Consider the following 20570-nt stretch of genomic DNA (forward strand, 5'->3'; position numbering starts at 1 on the left):
TCCAGATGTGCCCACTTTTCTCCTTTCATTCTCTTTCTCCATCTTCCTCCCCCTAGTCCATGTTCCCCCGGCCTTATTCTCTCAGTCTGACCATCTTCCTCTCCCTTGAGTTTTCCTGTTTCCTCTCCAACCTCCTCTCGAGTCAGTGGCTTAAAGTTTACAGATGTGTTTTGTGACCTACACCTTTTCCTCCCCACTATTCCTTTACTTCTGCTTGTCTGTTGGGGTGCTCCTACTCCCCAGTGCCTCGTCTCCCTTCTGAATCCCATGACGGCTGCACAAAGACGAAATGTGAATTACAAGTTGTGTAAGTTGGCTGTTGAGCTCTTGAGAGGCTCCAGTTTTCAGAGGGTTGGCAGCTTGATATTAAAATAGTTTTCCAGTGGTTCCAAAGAAGTATTTCCTTGTTGGATTTTGGATCTAAATATATTATGGTTATGTGGTTTTATAGTTTATAAGCTGACCTAATCCATCCCCACACTAAATTTATGCAGCTTGTTGCATAAATTGTCCTATTATTCGTCCTGCAATTGAAAAAAAAGAAAACTAATATCATATGAATAATCCTATCCTTGTAACTCATTAACATCATGTCATGCCCCTCGCTCGATTGGTCAGTGAGTCTCCCCCTCAGCAGACAGTGGTCACGCCCCCTCTCATTGTGTTTTACAGACGGTAGAGATGAGGGAGATGGGGCGGGACGGGTACTCCGACACTGAGCCCTATCACCCAATGGATGGGCATGGGCGGACCCTCTCCATGCCCCGCCTCTCGGCAGACAACCAAGTGAGCACCTTCATCTCACCATCACTCACTGTCATCCTCACTCTCTCACATTATGCCTGACAGCTGAAGTGAATTGGAAAAGCTTCTCTCTGCATCCTAAAACAAATAAAAAGGAACGAGTCTGACATCATCTAAAACCTTCTCGTTCGAATAATAATTTTTCATATTTCTTAAAGCATTTCAGGTAACTCTGGGTCTCTGAATGAGACGTGCCACTTAGGATGCAATGTCAGGACAGGAGACTGCTGTAAATTCACTTCCCTCTGTCTCGTTTCCCTTCCCTCCTCTTTTTCCACCCATCCTCTAACCAGCACTGCCTCCCTTTCACCCTTCACTCCTCCAGCAGCTGACCCATCACTGCTCATCTCCAAGCTCCATCTCTGAGCAGCACTGCAGAATGTAAAACTGGGTCTGAAGGCTGGATCAGTGTCCTAGATATGTATATTAATATACATCTAGAAGACCTGTGTGTAGAGAATATTTAACCCCTCCCCTGTCACTGCTCCCCGCTCCATTTCCATTGAATCCTTGGTGTGTCTGTCCCGTGTGAACTGTGGCCAGAGTCACTCTTCAGCTGCGAAATAAATAAAACTCAGCGTCTGCAACACTTAAAGGGAAACAAAGCACACGGTTGTTGACGTGAAAGTTACACATAAAGTGGGTCATCCGTTCATTATACTGGGCCATGACTGACAGGATGAAGAGCATGATCTCAGCTACCCACGCTGTCACTGAAGTGAAGCTGTGGCGTGTATGATGATGGGTGCACGCATGTAAGGCATGCCTTTTTTTAACTGACAAAACTTTGACAAAAATAAAAAAGATTCGATACATCTGCAGATCAGGTTTGTGTATCCTCACTTAACTGTGGCACACAAATCCATTCCAACAGAGAGCTTTTCCAGCACTCCACAGTCGGAGGTGTGTTAGCTAAACCTGTCACGCCAAGGCAGGTGTTGCAATAGTTCAGTAAGGATCTAATTAAATAACGCAATAAATCTGCTTTTTACTTTAAAGAAGGATTATTGAAACTCAGTTAATCAAACATTTCAGCACATGTCACATACAGCACTTGTGGACCTACGTACTTACTTTGAAGCCTCTGGCTGCAGTTACACACACACCAACACATTCATGTCCACAGCATTTCACTGCATCACGTCATGTTGCTCTCACTTTGGTATGTTGGTTCCTTCATAAGGCTTTTCTGTCCGAGCAGTTGGAGTAAACAGCAGGATTGTGTACATAATAAAAAATCAGCTTATACCTTTTTACTTACGTTTTTGTGGAAGCACTTATTAAATGTAACGTTACAATAAAGCTAACGGTTATCACCTTACCCTCACATTGTTGTACAGTTATCCAATGGCTGTGATTTATTGTACTGTATTGTCTTAGATGCTTTTCATATTTAGTATCTGCGCACCAGTATGCACTCATTAAAGCAAACACTGCCTGACCCAGGTCTGTTACCTATACATTTGAACATTGCTAAGTCTTCAACTCTGAAAAATAGAGTTGAGGTTTAGTGTAGTTTAATATGACGCTGCTTTGAAACGAAAAATGTCTCTATAATCGTAAAGTATCCAGAAACTACGGAAAGCTAGCTCGTTCTGTAGAAAATATCCTGTGCGTGTATCTGTGAGTGTGTATCTGTGTTTAAGCGTGTGTGTTGTGTAAACAGTATACATGTGCGTCTGTACACTGTTACTTACTGTATTCTAACACTGCTCTGCCTTCCAGAGTGCTCGTGCTATTTCGGTAAGTGTGTGTGTGTGTTTGTGTGTGTGTGTGTGTGTGTGTGTGTGGGGGGGGGGGGGGGGGGGGGGGGGGGGCGCGGGATGTCCTCTGTCTCCTCTTGCTCGCCCGCAGATCTCTTGGCTCTGATGTGTGCTGCGCGCTAGACATCCTGAAATTAACTGAACTCTCTCTTTCTCTCTTTCTCCTGTCTCTGCACCCCAACTCCTCCTTCATTTCTTCCTTTATATCATTTTATTGTATTTCATTTTTCATCCTCCTGTGTTTTTGTCCGACATCCTCATCTGTCCTCTTCAAAAAACAAATCCTCTCTTTCTCTCCTCCACAAATCACTGTCTTATCCTGTTATCGATTTCTCTCTCTCTCCATCCTTTTTTCTCCTCGGGTCCTGGTGGCTATGCTACGTCGGGCCTGTGCTCTGTGTGCGTGTGTGTGTGTACGCGCGTGTGCGTGCTACACTGCTCTGCTATACGTTATCATCTCTGTGTTCGCCTGCTCTGCAGCGGAGGAGACACAGGCCTCGCGGAAATAACCTCAGTGTATGTACCTCTTGCTCTATCTCCATCTGCCCTCTCCCCCGCTCGTTTCCTCTGTCTCTCTCTGACAGTCTGTCTTTCCAAACTGGATCTGCAGCAGATTGTAGTTTTGCTGGTCATTTCGCCCCACATCAGGTGCCATATGGGTGGAGCTGAACAGCAGTGAAACAGTTCGACTCGCCATTCGGTGTCAAAGAAACTGCCCCTGCCCTGGTATTCAGGGCAGTTTGCATTTCCAAATCCTTTCCATTTTAGCAAAATTTTCAGCACTCTGTGTGGCCGACATTTGTTCTTCAACAGCCATTCAGAGTGTTCACGGGCCATGATTGAGTTTTCAATCAAACACTGAGATGGAACCAAGTGGGTCAGTCGGTTGAATGGAAATTCAAAACCTCTTCTGCTCATTCACCAAATATTCCAGTGTTTCCAGAGTGGCTGCACACTCAAGTGTTCTGAGCAAAGGGTATTCATCTCTTGGACAGAAACTCAGCGATTTTCCCAAATTTCAGATAAATCAAACGTCTATCTAGTTTTCAAAAGCCACCATTTTAAGTGCTGTGCCACACTTTTGTGTTCATGTCTGTAGACACAATATGAAAGTCAGCATCAAGCAGGAATTTTATGCCTTTTTAAAAGAAATCTCTGTGTTGTCTGCATATAGTCTTTTGTGGTAATGGGTTGTGTTCTCCTTCATTGATGCACCTTTAGAAAAAGTCAACCTCTATTACATTAATGCAGTGAACCCCACCCATCTGGCACTCGAGCCTCTTTGGTTCAGCTTTGACCTAATTGTCACTGTTCAGATCTACTTTGATCAGGCCTTCTCCTCTGTCTTCCTCTTCTGTCGGCTTTTCTTTGAGCTATCTGAGTCTCTCTTTTTCTTCTTCCTTTTTCTCTCTCGAGTTTGCTCATGTTGAGCTCGCTCTGCGCTCCATTGTTTTCACTCCCTGTGAGAGTTTCACAGGAGTTCAGCTCGTACGCAGCGTCTGTGTGTGCTCGTCTGTGTGTGTCTATTACCTGTGCATTTGAATCCTTTGCATCACTGCAGACCGGGTCAACAGTGTATGATGAAAAGCATGGACTGCCCTGATATGTGACTGTTGGCCAGTACCGGGGATAGGCAGGGTGCCAGCATGTCATTACTCATGCATGACGTGGCAAAGTCTCACTGTGGATGCGAGAGAAAGTGGTGTGCCAATGAGGCAAGGTGTTGCTTTAGTCAAAGCCTGATGTTCAGTAGCATAAAAGGTGGCATGAAAGGCAGAGTGTGATGCTCATGATGTAGCTGCGTTGTGTTCAGCACCTTACATTAAGTTGCTTTCAATTCAAAATTAACAGTATAACTAGGGATGAAACAAAAATGAAAAACTGAAAGAAACCTGCCTGATGAGGCGTTAATGGACTAGTTTACTGAGAGCTTGGATGTCTACAAGAATGTGAGTCAACTGCTCTCAAAAGGTATACAATAAGACCACAAAAGAGACTGATAAACTAACTAAAAACCAGGGAAGACTAGTCAAATCTGGAAAGTCGGATCGGTAGTGACTAAATATTGTTATTCTAGCCAAAAAAGTACCATCTCACAAAAACACACTCCAGTGCTGATTGTTCTCAGTCAGAATTTTCAGAACATTCCCTAAAACTCTGCTTTGACAGTCTGACTCTTGGGACATATTCTTGGGGAACAACCTTTTAAATTAAAAGAAAAAAGACAGATATACTCCTGATCATGCTCCTCACCTAATGTGCCGTCTTCAGATTTGGACACAGCTGGACTCTTCCACTCAAAAGTTCTGTTTGGTCTCTAGATTATAGCCAGAAATCTTGCTCTCACAAAGGGTGGAGCTCCTCTACGTCGAGGGTGGGTCAGTTTGACACAGAGTTTGATCCTCTCTGTGAAACTTGAAGATCCATGTTGAAAACAATGAAAGTGGCAGCAGGTAAAGTTTCTGCGATTTATGGGTGTAGCAATGCAACTTTTTGATATTAGCTTTGGCCTTTGTAGTGTCCAAATAATGGGGGAAAAGAATATAACTTTGTAAATATCTAATGGTTTTTAATGATATTTATTTATTCTTCAATAAAACATTACTTTACAAAATGCTGTTTTGTCAAACTCATCAATTTAAAATGGAGAAATGAGGCTTTTTGTCAAAATAAACTATTCGAAGTCCGACACAAGTTTTTCTCTCTGTGTGTGTGTGTGTGTGTGTGTGTGTGTGTGTGTGTGTGTGTGTGTGTGTGTGTGTGTGTGTGTGTGTGGGTGGATTAAGGGTGTACACATTTCTGTACTGCCAGCTACTCAGAGAACATGCATGGCTTGTGTACAGACTGCTGTAAGTGGTGACATTCGTCTCAGGGCGGAGAATCCTCCTGTGTTTGTCTTTGTCTGGCCTGCTGCTTGCAGACTGACCTGCTTTATCATCGAGTTAATGTGAGGCTTTGTGGGGGTTCACAGTGTGGGCAGGGTCTTTTTCCTGATCAGAGAAGCCTGACAATGAACCCAGCAGGAAAATCATGTAGAACTGGTCCCAGTATATATGTTGTAGGTCACATTTCAGCTGTGAGTAGATGAGATGAGTAGATGAGCCTTCATGGTGAGCAGGAAGTAAATCACATCACCAGCTCACTTTTGATATTTGTTTATTATTTTGTTTATTCAAACAGACAGTGGACAGTGAAACATTTTGTCTCGTAGTTTTTTTAGTGTAGGATTTTCCTGTTGAGTTCTTGAAGAGCTTTTGCTCTGGCTCAGAGCGCCTAGAATGATGGATTGTCTTATCCGCAGAGTGTCCATATTTGATTTATATTCGATCATACTTAGAAAGAAAGTATGCATGTAGTGAGAAACAAGATCAGTCTTTGAATAAGATGTAACCCTTGCTGCTCTATTGTCAGATTGGCGTAATGTTTTCTTCCCACACCATCTTTGCATCATTCTCATTAATGATGAGGACTAAGGCTCTCCTTACCATGTGTTTCATACCTCTGGCATGACATTTATGTCATCCAGCTAATTATAATATGCCAGTTTGAAAAGCAAAAGTTACATAAAATCTGTTCTTTTTCATGGCTATAAATATATACACATTTTTTAAGAAATGCCAAGTAATGTGGAATTTTCAGTTTTGCATTTTGTGTTTTTAATTATAAATCAAACCATAAAAAGACTGTCTGGTATCTCAACCCGAGTTTCATGTAAATGAAATATGGCTGCTGTGGGGAAAAGCAATATAGCTCCTCTGTGCATGTGAGGCATGGTTTCTAAAGCTCAACCTCATGCTTGTTCTCTGTCGCGCTACCCTTTTCTCCTCTCCCTGTGAGTTCCCTGTTTATATCTGTGCGTTTCATATCACCATATTTTGGTGAAGAGGCATGGTGTCACATGTTGTTTCATACTTAGACTTAATACTAAGGGATTTCAGGTCCTTTCCTTCAAGTTACATGAATGCTAATGCCGTTAGCTGGGGTCAGATTAGGCTATTCAGAAATCATATTTAGATCTGTATAGGTCACCACACACTACAGCACACAAGCCAAATATTCATATTATCAAATCAAACTGCACCTTCTGAAATCCTGAATTGCCGTCTTGTTCTGAACCACCACGCATCTAAATCAAGAGTTGGCATTGGATCATAAAGCACTTATACGCCCAATACCATAATGTTATATACTCAGCAAAAGTCACTGAAGTGACTGGTGTCCTTCTCAGACATGAGGACGGACTCCACTCCAGCAGTCCAAGGCCTTAAATCTCACTTCTTTTTATCTTTCTCTCCCCTACCTTATGATTTCTCTATCTGCCTCTATCTCCCTCTTCTGTATTTTCTTCTACTCTGCCTCCTTTGTCCTCGCAGACCATTACTGACACAAGTCCGATGCGTCGCTCCACGTCCAGCCTAGTTCATGGGCGTACAGGCAGGGGCGTGAGGCTGGACGACTACTCGCTGGAGAGGGTGGTGTCTGAGGAGGGGAGACATGGAGGACGCAGGGACAGAAGCCACCGCACCTCGCAGCGCTCCCTGACCAGATACACCGACGCGGACACGGGTGAGTAACTCAGAATGGTTATTTCCTTTGAAATCAGACCAACATCTGCACCAGTGTTCAGTTCACCAAAGAAAGATGAGCCATAAATCTCAGTGTGAGAGCAGTGCATCGTCTGCGTACAGATGGTGTGGCTAAGCTGACTGGTGTTTTGATTGCTGTGGTCAGACTGTCATGTTTAACACCATGAGAAGATCCCTAAAACTGTAACTTTCCATATTTGAGGGCTAGTGTTAAAATTAAATAATGTAAATTGGTTGTACAATTGGCATCACGGACAATCACAAATATAGGGCAAGTTTGTTGTGGCTGTTCATGAGCATTTGACTTATTTGTTGATTTAACTTTGCTTTTATATGAAAAATAAACTGTGGCTTGGAAATAAGTAGACAAAATCATAAGACTTCACAGTTAATTTGGAAAATATGTTATTGTCATTTCATTCAAGCACAGGTTGTGCTTTGGAAGAAAGGAGTTTTCTCATGTCACCAAGTCTCTTTACACAAGGAGAAACTTAAGTCTTGCTAACAGGCTACCATTTGTATTAGTATGTGGCATTTTATGCTAAGCTATACTACATCATAGATGGTTTAGCTGAAAAATAGAAAATTCTACCTCGCATGCTAAACTTTAGCATGTTAGCCATGTTAGCATAAGAAACGTTTGTTTGACCAGTAGACTGAATAAAAAAAAATACCCATTGGTTTGTGATTTGTGACACTATGAGAAATCAATTATTATTTAAGGCTGTCATTGATGTAACAATATTTGTTAGTAACATTAGCTTGGTTAGCAAGATGTATTCAGAGACTAGGTGCTTATTAATGTTGAAATACAAATAATGTATTAGAATATCTACTCAAAAAAATTGTAACATAGACTTCTTGTAATATATATGCTAGTACACATAACCACAACTGCAAAATAAGTGAGTTAAAAATGCTACAAAAGACACATAAGCAGTCAAAGCTCAGTTCAGCTAAGCTAGCTGCCTATCACTTAGAAGAATACTTTAGGACTCACGGCAACCTTAACATAGTTGTGGTCAAGGGGAAGTAGCTATAGAAATCAAAAGTGGGGTTTTTTTGTACCAGGCTATAAACATGCTTCTTCCTTCTCTAAAGTTAAGGACTGGAAGGTCATAGGAATTGATTTAGATTCAAATGGATATTTTAAAATTAAACATTAGCCTCAAGTTCGATGTTGTCTTCATCTAACTTATCACGTTTTTAAGGACCAAAACATGTCCAAAAATTTATTGCAACTGTGTGCAATGGATTTGTAATCTTGCTGCCTTTGACTTCAACAAGGGTGACCATGTCTGCAACTACCTGCCATCTTCAAATTAATATTTTTGCATCAGAAAGCTGTTGCCTTCTACATGCACAGAAATTCACATTAACTGCTTACATTCAGAGCCAAACCTCATAGATTTGAAGCAGAAATTCAGAAATTCTTCCACAAATAGTGACCTAGTTGCTAGGTCCATTATTGGGCAATGGTTTAATTGCAAATTGACTCAGCAACCTTGCTTTTATAAAGGAATAGAACCGAAATACAATCAGCTGAGTCTCCTATTGCAAAGATCATGTGACAGATGTGTTTTGCACATAATTGCGATCCGTTAACACTGCATTTATGCATTAGATGGTAATGGTTTACAAACCTTCACCAATCAGTGGTTCTAGTTAGTCCTAGAAGGACCATAATTGTTTGGAGACAGGTTGTCTCCCACCATGCAACCTGTATAATCACCTCGTGATCGAAAGTGGTCACTGAGCGATTCAGAGTAAAGCCCAATGAACCTCTGGGTGACCAGATGGTGACTGCAACTACTTGCAATTGCTTTCTGACAAAATAGTACCTTGATAGTACCTTTTAAGATTGCAACATATGGACATTTAGAAACTTCTACATATAGTACTGCGTGCAGTGTTGTTTGCAGCCAGGTCAAGAGTAATTCAGCAGCAGTTACTCCATTTACCTAAGTCAACATACATTTACAGATCATCATATTCACAAATATTAGTGCAATTCAAATCTTGGCACAGAGAAGTCCTTAAAAAGAACATTGCACAAAGCAGACAGCCCACTTCATCATTAATTGCGAGTCCAAATTGCATGCTTCAGCTGTAAAACTAATGCAACAACGCTGACAGAGTTAACCTCTAAAACCCTTTTATAATTGAAGAGCTCTCTAATCTAATGGAGAATCCTCTGCTCTGCCACATCGATTCTGGAGTGGAGATGTTCTGCATTTGACTGCACAACTGGAGTAGATTTTCTTCTTGCATGTTTTTGCAGTTTTAAGAACTTTAGCTTTACAGTAAACATGGAAAGTTTATTGTGTTAATCAAGTGGATAAAGACTTCTTGAGAATTAAGAATATCTTTGAGTAGAATTTTTGTTAATATGTTCTCAAGGATAATAAAATTATTGGTTTAAATGTAAACTGAGACGTCTCTTTGCCAGGCCTGGGCACAGACCTCAGCACCACCACACAGTCAGGTGATCTGCCGCCCAAGGAGCGCGAGCGGGACCGTGGCCGGACCAAGGACCGTCGTCACCACCATCACCATCACCATCATCACGGCTCCATGGACAAGGAGCGGTACGGCCACGACCGCCACGACTACTCCCACAGGCATCCCCACGACCGTCACTGGTCCCGGTCACCCAGCGAGGGGCCTGACGGACGAGGTCACAGACAGGTGGGCTCCAAAAGCAAAGATTATTGTCAAGGTTCAGCTGTTTAATTTCTTTATAGAATGTCTCATCGGGAGCATTTTGGATTGTTTGAGATTTTCTCTATTTCTGCATAAGCACGAGACACTTTCTCTTGAGCTTCAGTTCACAGACAGATGACTTGATCTGTTGATTTTTATTTTGGTGGCATTAATAGGACATCAGAAAAGGCCTACTACATGATCCTGTCAGCACCCGGTTTCACAGATAGGATAAGGTCCTTATGCTGGAATGCAGTAATGTCGGGATGGCTTTTTACTGCTTAAAAGTTACCCAGTCTTCTTTTGTGAGCTCCCAGCCGATCCCTTTGGCCGACCACTCCTGGGGAGGATAATAGTGGTCCTGAAATTCATTCTTTAAAGACAGTGTGTCTAACTGTGGGTTGATGAAATCCAATATCTTCAGAAATAGTTCTGTAACATTTCCAGCCTAATGAACATCAACAACTCACCCTCTTTTGCCCTGAACGATGTACTTCTGCAAATACTTTGAGATGATCAGTTTAAAAAAATAATTACTGGCTAACAGGTTCAGGTACTATTTATTGACAGCCAAGTAACATTGGGAAGAGTCAAAGTAGAATACTTCACATTTGCAGGATCTGCTTTTAGGGCTGATATTAAAAACAAAAAGTTTTAATTTCATTTTTGCAGAAATATAGAAAAGAGTACACAAAGTCTCAAGCACCAGTGTAAACATGCAATTATAGTATGGTATGACCTGTTTTTGTCTTAGATCTATATTTTGATGTACTTGGATCTTCTTATTATGATTTGAGGACAGTAGTTAATCATTTCACATATATTGTGACCCTTAATCTCCAGTAAGAGTTCACAAAAGGTTATTTCCACACTTCTATTTATGGATATCAATCTCTCTTTTTTCTGTTATGCTTTTTTTTCTTTGTCACCATTTCTCTGTCCATTTTTCTTCAATGTGACATGTGGCTTCTTGATGTCAATTTTTTGCTTCATCACTATGTTTTTGGATGATTTTTAATGGTGTCTATGTATCCATCTTTCTATCCATCTATCTCTCTTTCTTTCTGTCTATCTATCTCACCTCCGTTCTGCTCTATTCTGGTCTCTGTTGTTATTGTTGTGGTGCGTTTTGATTTTCCTTGTTTACATTTTGCTGTAGGGCAGTAGTTCGGTGAGCGGCAGCCCGGTTCCCTCTACCTCGGGGACCAGCACTCCAAGGAGAGGCCGCCGCCAGTTGCCTCAGACCCCTGCAGTCCCACGCCCACATGTCACCTACTCCCCCGCGGTCCGCAAGCCTGGCTATGGCCCCCCAGGGCCAGGTCGCCTGCGTTCACCCTCTCCACGACACTTCTCCCCTCCAGACCATGACAGAGGCTACCACCACCGACCCCCGTCACGCCACGCCTCTCCCCACCACGGGGGCTCTTCATCCCGGCATGGTTCGCCACGCTCCCCTAGGCACCAGTCCCCACGCTCGCCCCTCCACGGCTCACCCAGGTCGCCTCACCGAAGCCGCTGGAGCGGGCCTCCACCCGGGGACAGCCTGGAGTGTGACGGGCCCTTCTACGAGAGAGATTATGAGTATGAGCGTCACCACGAGCCTCCCGCCTACGAGCAGAGCCTCTCCCACGGCAACCCTCACCCACATGGAGGAAATCCTCACCCACACCCACGTTCACCTAGGACTGCCCGCCACGGGCCTCCTCCACCCCCTCAACCGCATCCACGCAGGGTACCCAATGGTTACCGCTCATCTTCACCTTCCCCACACCGACGGGGAACACCAGGGGTGCCACCCCACCCACACCACCGGCCTGCCCATGCCAGAGGGCCCCGCAAGGGCCTGCATGAACCTTATAGTGAGACGGATGAGGATGACTGGTGCTAGCAACCATAAAGAGCTTGGGATATGGCAGGAGAGGAGAAGAAGAACAGCAGTCTCCAGTGCTCTGGCCTTGGATATGTAGACTAAAAGAAAAAACAAACAAAAACAAAAAACTAAACAGAGTGGTGGGAGGGGTTGGATACCCTCAAAACCCTCTACCTTCAGCTCTCAGACTATGAACGAGTGGAAGGGGTGGAGGGGAGGGGGGGGGGGGGGGGGGGGGGCAGCAGAAAAGCCTTTTACACATTTTGTGTAATACTCAAATGAGTGGCAGAGCAGCATATGGGTAAAAAAGAAAAAAGGACCGCCAAGGCCTGGACACAGTTTACCTCTGCTTCTTTCAATCTCAGAACTACACTTCCCAGAATCAGCCTTGATCATCAAGACCTGGCTGCAGGAGGAAAAGAGAGGTGTGGGAGTGCAAGCAAGGGAGGAGCACGAGGTTATTCAAGTGCGATGTTATGAGGCCTAAAAGCACTTCTCTCAGACTGATGCCTGATTGCTTAGATTTGCTAGACGTGTGCTATTTGTCTCTGGCCAGACTGCTACTGTAAAAGCCTGAAAATGAGCTGGAACACAGAGTCCGCCGCTTAGACTCTGCTCCTAGACTGATATGTTTAAAGATACATCAATTAATAAAAAGCCAGGACCCCCCCAACCCTTACATGCCAAGCTATGCCTCCAGAAAATCAAACTTGAACAATGAAGAACACAGTGAAACTTTACATGACAAACACTGAAAAGAAAAAAAAGGGAGAACAACCACTTTATCTAGAACCTTTTTCCTGTCCAACTGACAGAACCAGGAAGCTCCGCCTATACTGCAAAAACCAGCCAATCACAGCGCTGGCTGATATTTGATGAGTTTTATCATCTCTGTTTACTGTTAAGGACTCGCATAGTGCTGATGGAACTGATGTGACATCACTTCCTGTCCAGCAGATGGTGGTGATAGTAGTAGTAGTAGTAGTAATAGTGGTGGCAGGGGGGAGAGCCACAGTGTGGGCTCACTTCCTGTTCACTTGCACTTGTGGGCTGGGCTCAGGTAACTAGAGAAAGGGAGTCGGACACTTTGTCAAGCCCCTTCCCTCTCTGTTACTCAACAGAGGATGACCCGACAGGAAATGACATCACACAGTTGAATAGGGCGGAGGAGAGGAAAGGAGGGATGGGAAAAAAAGACTAATTTCTTCAGTATTTCTTCTGTCGTTTACTTCTTGTTCTTCTTAGGACATTGGAGCTTGGTTCTTCTGTTGCATTCGCTCAGCCTCCTTTGATCTTTTTCAGAGCTCAAAATTTGATGGAAACCTGCATGACTGATTAAATACATATTAGAGTGGAAATCTAACTGGTGTGGGTGGGACCTGGGGGGCTTTGTAGGAAACTTTGCATTTAGGTTTACAAAAGAAGCTCCCTTCTTTCCAGCTCTTTCTTTCTCTCTCAGATCTCAGCAGAAATGTTGTTTTGTGGTTTCTTTGTACCTGAAGCAGGTTTTGACAGTTGGGTATTTTATTTGTCTCCGTTTCTGCCCAAAGCTCTGTTACTGCAACCTGTTAGAAGACAAGGAGCACCTTAAAGTTTCTGTCTGCACTTGAGAAACAAGAGGGAGAAAGGGCATGGAGAAGCGAACCTCTAACACACTTTATTTATTATTGTTAATGATGACACTTTTATGAATAATGATATCAATGTCAATGCAAAATGATGGTGACAATGATGATGATAATGGTGATGATTGGTTGAATTGTTGCTGTAGATTTGTTGTCATGTTATTTGGAGTTATGCTGTGTATGCTATGTTCATCCTGTTTACATCCATTATGTTATTATTCCCCCGTTCAATGATGTTTATCGGGTTCCTGATGCCTTGCTGCAATGTTTCAAGTCAACTGCGGCTTGGGAACTCTTCCTGAGCAGCATTGTGTGCTATAATGCAAATCTTTAAAGACACACTTTTTTCTCTCTGGAATGGTGGATTTGGAGGTCAGATGGACTCTCAGTTATCTGACCTGAAGTGGTTCAAAAGGGGTCAGAACTCTGTCAAGCCAACCCAAAGATCAGTAATTTAGGTTCAGAGTCAGAGGTAGGACAATTTATTGAGAGCCGTGAAAACTTTGTCTTCTCTTCACGCTTAAGAGGTGCTCAGAAAAGGTCATTTTACCGAGTTAAAAGTTCTACTGAGATTGAATTCTCCCACTTGCTGCCAAAAAAAGCTTTTCAATCTGTTGGGCTCTGCAGTTTTGTAGTGAGAACAGCACAGTATTAGTGGTACAGTGTTGGTGTCGGTCAGTATTTTTGCCACCAGGGGGCAGTGATAAACATATTATGTTATTGGCCCTACCTTTCCTGTCTACAGGACAGTCTCTGAGCCACATCCTAGTTTCAAGATCAGGAGTCAAAGCTGATCTTTACCTTATATCTTTGCAAGATATATATGTTAAGTCCTTGTGTTTCGCAGGAAACATGGATGCAGCCCGAGAGACAATATCTGTTTGTCAGTCCGCCCTTCCGCTTGCTTGTCTGCGCCAATGCTGACCATCCACCCCACCCTACAACCCCTTCTCTCAGGTCTGGCTAACCAGAGTCAACTAGTCATCCCAGTTCAGTCACATACGGTTGTAGCAAACCATTCCCTGCCAAAACCAACCTCAGTATCCACCGACCTTCTTTTCCCTAATTTATCCTTCTTTTGCTGTCCATTTGACGTCTGTTCTTTCAGCTTGGTAGAGAGTGATGCTGAAGGTTCAGGACAGAAACACTTAGGACTAATAATATTTCATCCTTATTGTTATGAGGGATAACACTTATTGAATATTCAATAACTCTAGGACAAAATGATAAAGTATAGATAAATATAGTTGATTACCTACAGATAAACCTAGATATGATATCGTAGATGTAGTTATAGACAACAGAGTATAATTAGAGTTTCAGATAAATATTTATTTTGCATACCGATCATGCTCACAAAGAAGTCAAAGAATCGAGCTACTCTTAAAACCTCGCGCTGTTTGCAAAAGCCAGAAAACAAACCCCAGTCCACGTGTTGACTCTATGCAGACCTCATAGGCATCCTCATCATATTACTTCAAAAAGGTGAACCTACGACGCAGTGGTTCTGTAAAACAGGCCGAGGAAACGGGAACATGCAGATCTGAGAAAATGTGAACACTGGCACCGATGTTTTTTTCCCCAGACTTCACATGACATCACACCCCCACAGTTCATGTACCTCTGTAGCTGTCTTTTTCCCTCCCTCCTCCTGATGACGATTCCCTTTTTTCCTCCACAAATTTCTATTCTCTCCAAAAGATGTGTTGCCTCCAGGCCTAGTAGTTGAGCATTGCGTAGGAAAGATGTGGATTGGGGGGGTGGTTGTTTTTTGTTAACTGTTCATTTGCTTGGTGGGCATGAAGGGGCGCATAACACGAAACCCCCTTTCTGTCCTCACCTACAATCAAGAGGTTACGGCAGGTGGGGAATGTTCCCCAAAGCCCCCTACAGAGCCACAGTGCCTTCTGTATCCGAGTCAAATTTGTCATGCCCCATCTTGTCCATCGCTCACCCCCCTCAACCCTTAACCCACTGTAGTAGATGAGATCATCCACACTACGCCTTAAAAGTTGAGTCCCACTGGCGCCCATACTAGCATAGAAATGGGGAGAGTGGTGACTTTAAAACTGGGCCACAGTGAGGAAACGGTCAAAAGGCTAGACTCGAAGCAGGAAAGCCACATCGCATCCAGAGTGGGACGGACGACTTTAAAACTCCCATTCAGACATACAGATTTTTGTAAAAGTTGCCAAAATCCTAAGAGATCCACACAGTTGGAATCAAAGCCTTGAGGTTTTGGCCTCTACAGACTAAAATGACCATCATTTCAGGATCCTGCTAACTGGCTAGCCCTCTTGGCTATGGTGTGGCACCATCTCGTGTCCATCCCGGAGATGTCCTGGGTCCAGTTTCAGGCGGTGTAGTGAGAGTTTCACAGAGGTGCACGGCAGTTTGCTTACTTCTCAGGTCCCTCTAGAGTTAGGTAGCTAGATAGAAAACATAACAAAGAGTCAGCTACACGACAACACGCAGGCGTCAGATTGAGTTATTGTATGGTTTTACCTGGTGTGGTGTCAGAGGTTGGAACGGTAACCCCACCTTTCTGCTTTCACTAGCACATTATACACCGACTCCTCTCCGTCAACAGCCTGCCGACACGCCACACTGTTGACAGGCAGGCATTAAAAAGCCACCTCCATTTTGGCTCCATGACACCACTCGCTTGTCCAGAATTGTAACAGCAGATCCAAAATGGCCGACACACAACACTGCCCTTTTGTGAAAGCATGTTGTGTGTGAGCATTTCCAAAAACAAACACCGTTCTCTTTGACGATAAAAGATCAGTGAGCATTTGATCTTTATTAGTTTTTGTGGGTGTTTCTCTTTGTTTTGCACAGGATTGGGGAGGGAGGGGAGGGTCTGCAAGGTTTTTTGCTCAGTCATCACTTCTCTCCACATCTCCTTCGCATCTTCACCTCTGGCTTCTGTCACCTTTCTAAATGTGTGACTAATCATTTCTGGATTTTCTTCTTCCTTGTGGGATAAAGGAAAACCGAACAGATGCACCAACCCATCCGCTCAGTTGGCTGTGAAATTGTGTCAGCGGGTCAGTCGTGAGGCAACGTTTCGAAAACACAGAAATAAGGGCTCTCTTTAAAAAAAAAAAGAAGAAGAAGAAGAAACAGTACACCGTGGGGTTTAATGTACAGTAGTGCTGCCAAAAGTTGTGCTTATGTAGCTGAAGCCACTCTGTGGTCTCCCCTTTGTACAGCACTAAATGTGTGCATGCGTGTGTGTGTGTAAGGGGGGTCAAGAGCAAGGCAGGGGAGGGACGGGTGGGAGGGGCCGAAGGCAATTTCTTAGAGGTTTTGGTGACTCCAGGGGATGGAGGGGGGAGTTTGGGGGAGGGGAGGACAGGGAGCAGCAGCAGCAGAGGTCATAGAGATGTTTTACACAATTTCACAATGGCACTGGACCACTTTTCAGACTCATCCTCAGAAGCCATGTTTTCCACCGTCAACCCATCCACGCTTTGTCCCGCTGTGAGGAAGGCGGGGCTACTGCTGCCATAAGGAGACATTTCCTCTGTTTGTGATGTCTGTGACAGTGTGTGAGTGTATATGACTGAGCAGGTGTTTCGAGTGGCGTCCAAGTGTGTTTAGTGCTGAAATCGATTTGTGTGATTAATCGCTAAGCCTTGTCATTATTATACATATACGTATCAGGTTTGTCACGATACTAGAATTTAAAAGTCAATACTGACGCCATGGAAAATCCTCAGAACCAATGTCAATACCACAGGGGAAAGTGAGAGAATATTTTAAAAAAGAAACATCAACAGCAAAAGTACTTTTAAGTTGTGCGAACGTGTGCAAAAAATACGACATTGTTGTTCAGAGTTATGAGCGTTATCTCCTTCAGCTGTTGAGTTGTCTGCTAGTGTGTGAAGTTCAGTGTCAGCTGGGGGAGGCCAACACGGCACCGCTGGTATCAATACTGTTGCCAGTGAATATCTGATTGACTAATAGCTTTTTTCTAATAAAAATCACTTCAAGCTTCTAAGATTTTTGGCAATGGCTTAAGAGTTCCTGTTAAAGTGCAGGTTTGTTGTTATGTGGATTACAAGCATTGAAAACACATTTTCCCATTAGTGTTCATTAATGAGCCCGGTCTTTATTTGAAAGGAATAAAATAACAGTCAAGTTTGGTTCAAGTTAAATAAGTAAGTCTAAAGTAGTAAATGGTTTTGGAAGGTTGCGTTGGCTGTCTCTATAATCGACTAATCGTTTCAGCACTAACTGTGTGTGTGTGTACATGTGAGAAGATACGGGACTGGGTTTGCATGCATTCGTCCGTTTATTAGTGTGTGTGTGAGTGTGTGTGTGTCCTGGCACCATCGGCTACAGAAGGTAATCCTCAGTGCCTTACACTGTACAGGACACTAAGATGATTTCTTCATCTGAGATATTCACAGCGCACACACATTACGTTTTAACGTCCTCATTGCCCATTGGTAAGGATGGTGTGGAGGGTGTGTGTGTGCGTGTTTGTATTTGTAAGGGGTGGGTGGGGATGGGGTGGGGCTCGGTAGATCATCATGTCACATGTGTCACCCATCGTCTCTCTCTCCGATGCCATCTAATGTGTATATTGCCTCTGTAATTCTTGTGTATACAATCCATAAAGTTTGTGGAAAAACTCTCTGTGTTCATCAGATCTCCATTCATTCTACACTCGTGTCGCTTCTCTTCTCCCTCCGTCCCCTCGCCCTCCCTCATCGTGTCATACCACCCGTGAACGCAAGGTGGTGGGATTGAGCTTTCACAGTCATCGCTCATTGTGAAACGCCCGTGTGGATCGGTTGAGTGAGTTGATGCTTGTGTGCGCATTTTTGGTTTGGAGGCGTCTGTCTGCCGCGTGTGCGCCTTGCTCAGTTCCTCGTGGAGCCTGGCAGGTGTTGGGGCTGAATTTATTCACTTAGATGAATAATTTGTAACTCAGATGAGCTCATCTGATCAGCAGTGAGAAAAGAAACCATTCTCAGTGATCAGTTTCTCACCTCAAGGAAACAGAAGAACAGCAAATACAGCCCGGCAAACCCTTACATTGTATGTTAGCAGATTAAACTGCATTTAACGTATCGATAATCTCTTTAGCAGATAAGGTCTTTACATTTACACTGAAGGAGAGAGTTATTAATGCAAAAGCATGACACCTGCCTGGTTCCCTAATCCAATCAGTAAATCGATTCTTCAGAAACACGGGTGAAATGCCTCTTGCTGTAGCCGCTGCAACCCTCAAGCAAGCTCCCCACTGTTTCCATCCATGTCCTTCATTCTTCCCTCACCATCTCTGTGCTCTCTGTTTGTTTGCATCGCCATCAGCTCACCAGAGAAGAGTTGCCTCCAGAAGATTCGATTTCTTTTTTGCTTTTTGCTCTCAACGTCAGACACTGCAGGCTGATAGATCCCAAAACTGGACTGTTTTGTAGGTTTGAAAATACTGTTAAATATGTTCTTGTGAAGAAGACTCTGAATCCCTTTAACCAGTTTAGGGAATATTAGTGATGCAGCAAACGAGCTATTACGTCATGTTCAAGCCACTAGAGATGTTTAATCTGCTGCTTTGTGACAGTTAGGCAACAGCTGGTGGAACAGTCACACCGAGCCAAACAGAAGGAGTTAAAGGTGTCAGAGTGACCTTCTCCAGTTACACAGCCCTCCATCAACTGTTAAAAAACAAAGGGTTCAATCTGACTTCAAGGGATCCGAATACCAGCCGATTAAAATGCTTTGTCAGCGCTGAGATGCAAAGCTGGGAATCTCTCTGGAGCAGCCACCAGCCATCCATCGCCACGCACGCCATCCGACCCTCGACCCAGTAGAACCAAAACCAGTGCCACAGTAGAAAACCATACAGCAAGTCGGGGTGGAAAAAAAAGATAAAAATATAATCATACATGGCAATTTAAGATAAAAGAGAAGTATTTAATTACAGATTTGCATGTGCAATGTGCATGCCACTATGTTGGGTAACAAGTCAACTTCAGGAATTAAAAAAAATATATTAAATATAAAGAAAAAGTATATATATGTAAAATATATATATATAGATAGATAGATAGATGTTTTTAAGAGCAATGTGTTTCTTTTTTCTTCTATTTTTAAAAACAAAAATAAAAAAAAACACAAATAAAAAAACGGAAAAACAAAATCATGCTAACAAAAAAAATGGAAATGACTTTGATGATAAAATCAAAGAATGTTTGTTTCTTATATTTGCCAGTTATTTCACGGGGAGGGAGGGAGGGTATCCATGGGGTAAGAAGGATAGATAACACTTAAAATAACATTACAAGAAAAAAGAGAGAGAAAAAAGATTTTAAAAAGGGGGGAGAAGGAATACTAAACTTTTCCTGGATGATAAACAATCCCTTTGAGAGTAAAGAGCTGCCTGAACCTGAATCTGGTGATGTTATTCCCGTTTATGAATTCCCTTCTTTCTCTCTTCCTCTCTCTTTCTCACTTTCTCTGACCATCTCTTTCTCTCCCTGTTTCTTTCTCTATCTCTGCTGTTTCTACCAGTGCATTTTGTAATTTCAAACAGAACTCTTCCTAAAGAACCTGAATAAACCAGAGAGAATGCATTCTAACCATCCTCCTGTCTGCTTCATTGATGCCACACACCGTGACACCGCTGACGAATCAGAGTACACATAATCTAATCACAGTTGGTGTGATAACAGATGTGAAATAGCTTGTTTTAGCTCCACAAAGAACTGTAGGTGGACTCACTGAAATCAATACAAGACTGAACAAACTCTCATTGGAATTGATCACATGGAAAATGCATGTAAATAGATTTCGGTTGTTCGTGAGAGGAGAAGCTTATTGTGATGTTCTGCAAACTTGAACGCAAATCCAAATGCTACAGTCACAAACTGGAAATAAAGGATGACCATTACTTACATTTTACTCTGCAGTATTTCTAATGGCCTGCAGGGTGCCTCTTCTTGTGTTAAAATAAAAGTCAACTTGCAAAGAAGTCTGTAAAAAACAACTTTCTGCCTTCCCTGATTCATGAGTGCAATAAATACTTTCTGGATGAGTTCATAGTGTCTGCTAGTTAAAAGTCTTGATAAATATTTGTGCCACTTTTATTTATTTATTTATTCTTGTTGCTAGCTGCTGTAGACTCCACCTAACCTTGCCCAGACATCCTCCCAAAACACTTGCCTGCCTTCTTTTACTTTGTCATCTCAAAGTGAATTGTTAA

At 43.0% G+C, this 20570-nt stretch overlaps 1 protein-coding gene across 7 annotated transcripts in view; it reads left to right on the forward strand.

Annotated features, from left to right (window-relative positions):
* cacna1ab (calcium channel, voltage-dependent, P/Q type, alpha 1A subunit, b) overlaps nt 1-16614 on the forward strand; it is a 117047-nt gene extending 100433 nt beyond the window's left edge. For 5 of the 7 annotated variants that reach the window (XM_085409210.1, XM_085409209.1, XM_085409211.1 and 2 more), the window contains exons 43-47: nt 673-786; nt 3048-3083; nt 6941-7133; nt 9603-9841; nt 11016-16614. In XM_085409210.1, the coding sequence (XP_085265336.1) occupies nt 673-786; nt 3048-3083; nt 6941-7133; nt 9603-9841; nt 11016-11744 (1311 nt within the window). In that variant the 3' untranslated portion in view covers nt 11745-16614. The remainder of the gene's footprint in view (nt 1-672; nt 787-3047; nt 3084-6940; nt 7134-9602; nt 9842-11015) is intronic. The other 2 variants (XM_085409212.1, XM_085409213.1) reach the window with 2 other exon arrangements.
* The last annotated feature ends 3956 nt before the right edge of the window (nt 16615-20570 follow it).

Source organism: Rhamphochromis longiceps, linkage group LG6 (assembly GCF_057381845.1).
Source record: "Rhamphochromis longiceps isolate RC_006_pf linkage group LG6, R_longiceps_female_GT1.1, whole genome shotgun sequence".
Taxonomy (NCBI): domain Eukaryota; kingdom Metazoa; phylum Chordata; class Actinopteri; order Cichliformes; family Cichlidae; genus Rhamphochromis; species Rhamphochromis longiceps.